General features: G+C 33.9%; 1 protein-coding gene across 1 annotated transcript; it reads right to left on the reverse strand.

The window, feature by feature from the left end:
• Positions 1-162: 162 nt before the first annotated feature.
• LOC142609775 (disease resistance protein Roq1-like) lies at positions 163-9,479 on the reverse strand. Its single transcript, XM_075781494.1, has 7 exons — positions 8,881-9,479; positions 6,266-7,382; positions 5,827-6,102; positions 4,882-5,697; positions 3,840-4,767; positions 1,618-2,629; positions 163-863 (listed from the first exon to the last, which is right to left on the reverse strand). Exons 1-5 carry the CDS (start codon positions 9,351-9,353, stop codon positions 3,865-3,867), a joined length of 3,585 nt encoding a protein of 1,194 aa, XP_075637609.1. The 5' UTR covers positions 9,354-9,479; the 3' UTR covers positions 163-863; positions 1,618-2,629; positions 3,840-3,864.
• Positions 9,480-9,892: the final 413 nt, after the last annotated feature.

Here is a 9,892-nt window from a genome sequence, read left to right on the forward strand (position 1 = left end):
TAGGTAAAATAGATAAAGTAACTTTTTGTATAGCTAAATTGCTAAAATTTTAGATCCACTGCTGTGGATGCTCTAATAAGCTTATACCTCATTAAAAATAGATAAAGCTTTTCAACTTGAGTCAAAATCCACCTTGTATCAAAAAAAAAAAAAAAATCCACCTTGAAATGAGTAATTTAATATGAAATGACATACAATTAATCTTTTGATAACCATTTACAACTCTAGGATGTTCTAAACGTAAATTTCTGTCAAGTAATGTGTTAGAATGGAGAATTGGTGGCTCCTATCTTCCTGGGTTGAAGTTTTTTAAGCATAAGCCCAAATTCACCTAAAAGAGTACATTAACTAGAGTGGATATGCAGTTAAAAAAAAAAAATTATTTTCCTATTGATACTACAAAAAGGGCTGGTTCAACAAAGAACGCTAGCCTCAGTTAATACCTGATATGAACAGCAAAAAACACTTGCATCTCCTGCGTCAGCAAGTCAGTAGTGTCTTCCACTGTCACTTTCAATCTTCAAGGAAGCCTTCTCTTCTTTGTGTAGATATCCTCCCATATATGACTTGCAATCAAGACAACTAGGTGAGAGCGCCCTTAGGCTTAGCTGTCAAAAACAATTTTTGGTTGCCAAACGTCTTAGCAGTCTTTCTTACTTGATGTATTGCAGCTGGAGCAACCAGCAAACAGTTCTTCATGTGATTTGGCTACAAAAGCTGTCACCTCCCCCCCTCTTTCTCTCCCTCTCCCCAACTTGGAAGAAGCTTGCCAAAACCTTTAGCATTGATCACCAACTGCAACTATCAGGAGCTGTGGACATTCTAACAGGCCTCTGTGGTCCTTGATCCCGAGTTTGCAAAGCCTGAGTTGTTTCGAAAGCACTTGAGTAATTTGGACATATTACAAAGAGCTTTCTATCTATTTTTACAATTTATAAGTAGAGTGCTTTAGTAAATCACTCCTTAGATAGCGCATTAAAAATTAGGGTCAATAACTTTTTGCCTTCTAGGGTTATACCAACTAGCAAGCTTCCTCAACTCCTCAATATTCACATGTGTTTTGACTATACATGGCCTCTCCTCAACTACTCCTTGATGGCTCTCTGAACTTTTTGAGAACATGCTGGGGCCTACAAAGTTGGATACTTTTTTGTTTTTTTCTCTAATAAGATATTCAAACTCCCAAGATGGATATTGCATATTCTCTCTTATCATCAATGCCCATCCAAACAGCATTAATGTTGATCTCCACTTTTTTCTCCAAATAACTTCATCTACCATTCAACTTTCATTACCATAAATCAATCCCAAAATCACAAATCTGAGATCCTATCTCTGTATGTCATTGCATCTGGATGCTCATGCAAAATGTTATTTTTAAATGAAAGCTACTTAATATTATCTTGTTCAATGCTCAATGATAAATATGAATTATGCTCTACAACCTATGTTACCCACTAACATTTTACTTACTTCATGAAGAAGTGTTAACATCATTTCATCAAGGGGGAAAAAATCCTAGCAACATTACTCTGGGGTACTCTTTAATGACAGCCAGAGGAAATGAAACAGGAAAATCCTCTATCCTACCAACATTACTAATGGGAAACCGCTCACCTGGATATAAGTTCCGCAAATATCATTATCAGCTGTCACTGTTTGGCTTTCATCACAAGCAAAGCCATTCTGATTGAGGAGATCCTTTATTTACTTGAAATCTGTCATCAAGCTTAAATTATGATCTTCTAGTACATCTTTGCCACCCAGAATGCCAAATTTTCTACTGCATCGTGCAATCATCCAGGTCAAAGCTTGATCATTGCATGTAGGACCGATCTTATTCCTTCTGCACAATTGCTATAACTCAAGGTTAATATAATCCATGAGAATCACTACTAGCAAAGAATTGGTCATCCTTTTCTCCTACAACTTCAAAAATAACTCTTATTGCATGCAAGAATTTATTCTAAAGGGAACCAGAAAAAAATTGGAATAATTATTTCGTTTCATATTGTTTAACAACGTCAATCTCAAACATTACTTGAAATGGGGAGATTTCACTGTTTTTATATGACACTTTCAGGAAAACTAAATGCAGTAATTGCATTACCATGAAAATAAAACATATCACAACAATACTTAGTCAAAGTTTTTACATTAACTTATGCCTAGTTTAGTTTTCCCATGGCCTTATTCTATATTTATGCAGATGGTCATAAAATAATGAGAAAGTCATAAATTTAATGTACAAATCCTTTCTACCTATAGGTAGTATTGAGAGAGAGAGAGAGAGAGAGAGAGAGAGAGAGAGAGCATCAGTCCTAGCTCATAGCCTAAATGTCCAGTGAGTGACTTCAGTAATTTGGCCTTTCATCACTATTGTCATTTCCATATATCAAAAACAAATATTTGAAATTTGGGAGAGTTCTATTATGGTATGTTTATTCATAATATCTTAATTTGAAACTTATGAGAGTTATATGAAATTTTGCACCTTCTGAAGAATTCTAAAACAGAATAAATATGGGGAAAATCTCACCAAATGCTACGGCCTGTTATAAGCTTGTGAAAAGAAAATCTCACCAACACCATTACATGCAACCAATATCTTGACCCACTTGGTTATACCCTGCAACAGAAGCTGGATTTCCATAAATCAAGCAGAAATAAGTATAATTATCAGTTCTAAGACATTAGACTTAGGATAGTAATGACAGAAAATGAAATGATATAATTGAAAGAATGCTGATATTGTAGGTTAAGGAACAACACAATAAATAAGAATATATAGGTAGGAAATAATATTATTTGAATTATTGGGGAAGCTCTCAATGCTGAAACAAGAAATATACCAATCATCAAATTGGGGTCTTTATTGTTGAAATCTGCATTGCATCAAGAAATTCTGCATCTTCATTAGAAACCCCTCCAACATATATAACAACAATTTGTAACAACTCGGAATAGATTAATTTCTATGAGACCAAACACCAGGATGCGTTTGGATCGTTTTATATATAAGCAGCATAACAGGAAAAAAAAAAGAAAAAAAAAAAAAAAATTCTAAAGATACAAGAGGTGGATAATTGGCAATTCATATAGGTATAAGAATCCTACACATAATCTCAACAGTTACCAAGATAACCCACTCTATTGAAGAACCTTTAGGTCATTTTATTGCCTTCCCAAGTGTGTGTATCTATGCCTCAAAGCATCTTTGTCATGATGAGACCAATGTCCCATTGAACAGCTTGACCATTTCAGTCCAAGCCTCAACAACAAGTCCTTGAACTACTTTATTCCCTTCAAGTGTCTGGATTCATGACAAATCAATGAGGTAATTTTGCTTTGTTGATGCAGAACTTATTCTCAGACATTTACTATTGGGAATGATAAATCCATTGGGTCCTAATAAAATCTTATTTATGGAGATAACTACTCATTCATCAAACCATTTCAAAATGCTCTTTACTTAAATGCATTTTACTTGCTGGGACAAGGCTATACATTGTAAAACTAATTGGTAATCACTTTTTATCCATTAAAAGCAGATGATACTTATCAATCATACTGCCCTTTGCTCTCATCTAGTTAATAAAACAACAAATTAAAAAAATTACAATCACTTCCATAAACAGGCAAAATGGAAAAAAGATCATCAAGGCCAGTCCAAGCAATCAAGTATTTGCAAAGCCAAATACCTAGTGCTCATTTCTCTACTACACTTTTCTTTTACTTATTTTTTTAATTCACTCATAATAAGAGATGGGTGAATATTTCAATGTAATGACAAATGCGAAAGATCAAGTGGAAAACAGTTTTATTGAAAATAACAGTACCTTGCCATTTTTCTTCGAAATTTGATCAAGTGGTTCTCATTCTCTTGGACTGTGGATATGGACTGAAGTCAGAATCATCATTTATAGAGGAGGAACCCAAATCAAACTCATCACCAATTGTTGCGTCAAATCCAAAAGTAAACTCAGACCCATTTGTGACATCCATTGGAAGCCCTGAATTAGATGGCACAGAAACCAACGATGACCCGCCACCATCTGTATCACTTGAGATAATCTGACTTTCCAAATTGCTCAAATGCGCTGAAGCTCGTCCTGCTGAATGCGTGGAGCCCACCTCCTTCAGACAGCAGCAACAAGCTTGAGCTCCACACAAACATGTGCAGCTCCTTGCTTCATAGTTGTCCATTGAAAGCCCCAAAGCTTCTACATTTTGAGGTTGAGGACAATTGCATTCTACATGGACTCCTATGGCTTTAATGTTGGGAGCCATGTACACGTCTGTCATATGACGATTAGTTTCACAGAAGAGCTCAACATGATTCTGATCACCTAGATTCAAGTCCTGAAATAGTTCCTGCAATGAGCTCTGAGGTCTACAGTAAAAACAAAGATGCCCATACTTCTCTTCTGAATAGATTGTTGATTTTTCAAACGTCCTTTTACTACCATTGATGGAAATGTCGACATGAATAAGAACACTACTAAGAGTAGCATAGTCTTTTTTTTGAAAAGCAAGACAGAGAGCAATTGTTGGAAATTCGGGACCAATGGAGAATGATATTAAATTTCCAACACGTTGATGGTTAAACCAATTTGGAATTTCATTCTCATCTCCTGCTACTAGAATGTGATATTGACTATGGTTGTTACGGAAGGATTCTGTAAATGAGCGTGGAGTCTTTAATATGTGGCTTGTGACACCTAAACAGGGTGGTAGATTTGATGGAAGACCTATGATTTCTCGAAACTGCATTCAATTGGCGAATTCAACAAATTACATCTCAGCAAATCAAGTCAAGTAGTATTTGTGAAGGTAATAAAATCGTTTCTTAATAACTTTGAGAGAGAGAGAAAGAGGTACCCGATGAAAGAGTGGTTGTGAATCTAGCGAGTGGCAATTTAATGCATCTACATGTCTTATACTTCTTGGAAGCCTTGGAATTTCCCGAAGCTCATCGCAATTTCTAATACAAAGCCCATGTAATCTCTCAAATCTGCTTATGCTTTCTGGGAGGGTAACAAATTCTGTGCAGGCCACAATTTTTAACACTTCCAATGTGAGGGGGCAACAACAATTGAGAATAAAATCTATTTCTGAGAGATTTGTAAAGTGACGAAGATCTAGTATTTTCAATTTTGGGAAAACATAATTGGAAAAGCCACCATGAGAATTGCACAGTGGCTGTCCATCAATCTCCACGTCCTTTGGAAATGTGATATTGCCACAAAGAATAAGTATCTCTAGTTGTTGTAAAGTATAGATGCTACCTGGAAGTGTTAGATTCGATGCAATAGAAAGCACCTTAAGGCCAGTCAAATTCCCCAATGACGGAGGCAACTCACTAATACCCGTATGCGCCAGTTGTAAATCTTCTAAACCTTTCATTTCATGCAAGATATTGGGGAGCTTCTTAAGTCTCACGCAGTAGAATAGTCTAAAAGATATAAGAGATTTCATCGTGAAACGGCTAGGAAGAGCTTCAAGTTTATTGCAAGACGTAAGGTCCAACACTTCAAGCTTATCAAGACGCCCCACAGAGTCATCAACCTCAACTAGGTTTCTACAAAAACTAAGATTCAAATGCTTTATGTTTGGGGTCATTGATAAGTCAGGTATTTTCCTAATCAATTCACACCGACTGAAGTCCACATATGTTGCGGCTTTGAATGCGCAAATCTGTAGAAGAAAAAAAAAATTCGAAATTTAAAATATAGTTTAATCTTTACATTAGTATTTAATTTTTTTTTTTATAGAAAAAACTAAGACTTTAAAGTAGTAAAAATTTATAAATACTAATGAACATACCTGCTTAGTTGGCTTCTCTAGTCGGTTACGAGACATGTTGATCACAACCAGGTTGTTAGGACAAAAATTAGAAGGCCACGAAGAAAATGGATAATCTTTCCAATCGAGCAACTTTAATCCATTAGGAAGATATTTAAGGCGTCCATGGCAGTGTACATTATGAATAACAAGGAATCTAAGATTTTTCATCTTACGAAATACTTGTGCCTTTAATTGCACATTTGTTGGTTTTATTTCAGGCGACCACAACCTTATCGCTCGAATTTTATTTGACCCCTAATTGAACAAATGGGTAAGTAAATCTCCAAAATAATAATAATAATAATAATAATAATAATAATAATAATAACAATTATTAAATTTTAAGCAAAAACCATTAAAGAAAGTGATTTCAAATTTCACGAGAGGAAAATGAAGAAAATGAATCAAAACAACTTACCATATCTTCAGTTAATACATTAAGAGCATCCTCATAACACCATAGTCTGCTACGTTCTCCAAGGTTATCTAGTGATTCTTGTCGAACAATTTTCCTACCCATTTGTTGAAGCAAGTCATGCATTGACAATTGCTTCTCATCTTTAGTCAAAAGACACTTATCAATAAGTTTTTGAATACCAATTACTGGGTATAAACCACAAGCCTCTAAGATATCTACAACCTTATCATAATTCATGTAGTATCCCTTGAAGAAACATGCAATATCAAGGAAAATATGTTTTTCAGTATCTTCTAATCCTTCATAACTTAATTTTAGTATTTTTTGAATATCTCTATTAGGAATTTTTTCATATTTATTCAAGGCACTTTCCCATTCAGGTTTAGTTTTTTCATACAAATCAGCACCCATTACAACTAGAGCTAGTGGAAGGCCTTTGGCATAACGTACAACTCGGTTTGCAAGTGTCAAATAATCTTCATTTGGTTCATGGCTTTCGAAGGCATGCTTGCTAAATAGTTCAATAGCTTCATTTTCAGCTAATCCCTCAACTAGATATGTTGATGTTGATACACCATTTCGAAAAGTGGATAGCAAGTGTTTATCTCTTGTTGTCATAATTATTCTACTTCCGAGAGCAAACCAATCACATTTTCCAAGCAAACTTTTTAACTGGATCAAATTATCGACATCATCAAGAATGAAAAGAACCCTCTTTTGGCAAAGAATTTTATTTATCATGTTGGTTCCTCTACATTCGTGATGCACCTTCAAACTCATACCACCTAAGATCTCAGAAATAAGTGTATCTTGTAAATGGATTATGCCTTCATTTGTCTCTGACTTCTCTCTAACATTCTCTAGAAAAATTTTTGCTTCGAAATGATATGAAACTCTATTATAAATAGCTTTTGCAATTGTAGTTTTGCCTACTCCACCAAGGCCGTAGATCCCTACCATGCGAACATCATTTGATTCAACATTTAAACATTTTAGTACATCCTCTACACGAGAATTTATTCCAACCGGGTATTCAGCAACAAATAATGGCATCTTCTTTAAAGTATGCTTTGAGATATCTTCAACAATTTTTTGAACAAGTTTAGATTCATCGCAGCTGCCATTCACAGGGCATTTAAAACATGCAGCGAGTTAGACTATAAAAGAGAAATAAGAGCATAAACTAGAATTAGAATTGAAGTATTGCTAAATAAATTAAGCGGCATGTAAATCATAGATTGAAAAAATATTAGTTTATTTATATTTTTAGGTAGCAAATTAGCTTTTTAGACGAAGTTGCATGAAAAGTCTGAGTAGAGGAGGACAAGAATACCATTACTTTATCATAATAAATTTAAATTTTTATTTTAATATTTCAAAAAAATAATATGCTGCAGAAATCTAATTAATTAATTGGTAATATTTTTTTATTTTTTTTAAAGAATAATAGTTGGTAAGACAATATAACATTAAGTTCTTTTATTTCGATCTTTATTGCCATAATAATTGTCTTAGTAGAAGATATGAGAGCAGAAGAATATTTTCATTATTATTACTATTTTTATGTGTGTTTTCTAATAAGTATTACTGTTTACTCAAAAAAATAGGGATGGTTATCCCACATTGGTTGTGTGTGTCTAGCATCCGCTATTTATAACCTCAGTCTACAACTACAAAGGTTAAGGTTAGATCATTTTGTAGTTGTACTCTAGTTATGTAATAAATTATAAATTCGGTTTAAAACACTATTATTACTATTTTCATATGTGTTCTAATAAGTATTATTGTTTACTCAAAATATATATATATACACACACACACACACAGGAACGGACCAAAGGGGGGCCAAGGGGGCCCAAGCCCCCCGGCCCAAAGAAAAAAAAGAATTTTTTTAATGATTATAAATACACACACACACACACACACACACACACACACACACACACACACACACACACACATATATATATATATATATATATATATATATATATATTTAATTTCTAGAGTTGTGCCTCACTCTTCCAATAACTTTTAGACTCCCTCTCTTTTAATTTGTCTAGTCCAACTAGCAACTACCTAACTCAAAAACTTAACAAAAACAAAATTTTAAAATAAAAAATAAAAAATCTCATGTTAGCCCAATATTAAAGTACTAGCATTAAGTATTCTTAATGGTAAATATTAAAACATCAAATACCAAAAATACTATTGTATGAGACATTTCAAATGCTATATTAAAGTAGCAAAAGTAAGTTTTGGTTTGTGAATATATATATATATATATTGAAACAGTTGATGCTCTTTAGAAACAATATTATTTTGTATTTTATTTTTGTATTTGTTAGCAAATAATTGCATCTTAATGTATTAAGAAATAATGTTTTTGTGTATTGATCTTGGTTGATAGTTTGTTATTACAATATGGATACCTATTTAGATTTTTTTTGTTCTTATAGTTCGGCCCCTTCTAGCTTGAAATCCTAAGTCTACCCTATGTATATATAGCAAACAATAAATGGTAGTTTTTGTTTGACAATAAAATTTAATGGTGCTAACAAAAACAATTAAAACTCCAGAAGAACAACTAGCTAGAGTAATCACTAAATAAATACCTGTTTTCATAGTCCCAACCAGAAAGACCAGCTGCTTCATGTAGAGCTTCTCTCCACCGTTGTACTTTCTTGTTATCATTAATTTTTTCTTCATGCATAGTTAATGCTTTGCCAAACTTTCCTTTTTGCTTACGAATTTCTGATGGATCCACTTTGTAAAAAACGGGTCGCACTGACTGATTCTTTTTCCTACACTCAACAATTTTAGCAAGCTCATCCAAACACCAAGTGGAAAATGCATAGTTTTCGGAAAATACAATTATTGATGTGGCTGAGTTCTCAATGGTTTTAAGAAGCTCCACAGAAATTTCTTCTCCCCTTGGGAGATTGTCATCGATGAAGGTGTGAATACCCCGTTGACACAAAGCGTGATATAAATGGCTTATAAAACCATGACGAGTATCTTCACCTCTGAAGCTCAAAAAGACTTCAAAATTCTTGGGTTGGGGGGTGAGAGAAGAAGATGAGGCCATATGGATTTATGAGCAGATGGATGAGAAGATCTAAAAAGAGAAGAAGGAAAGCAGTGAAAGGGTTTGTCAATATAACTGAGCTAAGTGAAGGATGAATTGATTATAAAAAAAAAATGAAGGACGAATTAGGGAGAGAGTGGGTGAATGCAAGCAAAAGGAGACTCTGATGTAGTCTAACTTTCGGTGTGAGTGTGACCATCATCAAGTTTAAATTGTCAGCTTTCTAATAAAAAAATACAAGAAAAGTAGATATCCCTCCTCCACGCAATAATTCAAAGTTCAATTTAACAATGAATTTATCAAAAATAATACAAAGCTCACAGAGAAGCCCACAAGTTTTTACTTTTCTAGGACCATAGCTATCTTTGGTTACCACTCAATCAGATGCCAAGCATCAACTAAAGTATCTCTATTTCTTACAGATTTCCCCTCTTTTTACTGGAGATTGCCCAAAATCAATTCTGCTATGCACACATCATCAGAATTTCCCCCTCCTTTTTTCTTGAGGTACACTCATTTTTATTGAAATTTTCTCCTCA

This window comes from Castanea sativa, chromosome 9 (genome assembly GCF_040712315.1).
Source record: "Castanea sativa cultivar Marrone di Chiusa Pesio chromosome 9, ASM4071231v1".
NCBI classification, from domain to species: Eukaryota; Viridiplantae; Streptophyta; class Magnoliopsida; order Fagales; family Fagaceae; genus Castanea; species Castanea sativa.

What these genes read in the sequence shown, in the direction of transcription:
- LOC142609775 (XM_075781494.1), bottom strand. Translation starts at nt 9,353, where the DNA reads ATGGCCTCATCTTCTTCTCTCACCCCCCAACCCAAGAATTTTGAAGTC. An exon ending in GGTTGGGACTATGAAAACAG is followed by an intron (nt 7,383 to 8,880) that starts GTATTTATTTAG and finishes TGTGAATGGCAG; the next exon opens with CTGCGATGAATCTAAACTTG. An exon ending in CACAACCACTCTTTCATCGG is followed by an intron (nt 4,768 to 4,881) that starts GTACCTCTTTCT and finishes AATTGAATGCAG; the next exon opens with TTTCGAGAAATCATAGGTCT.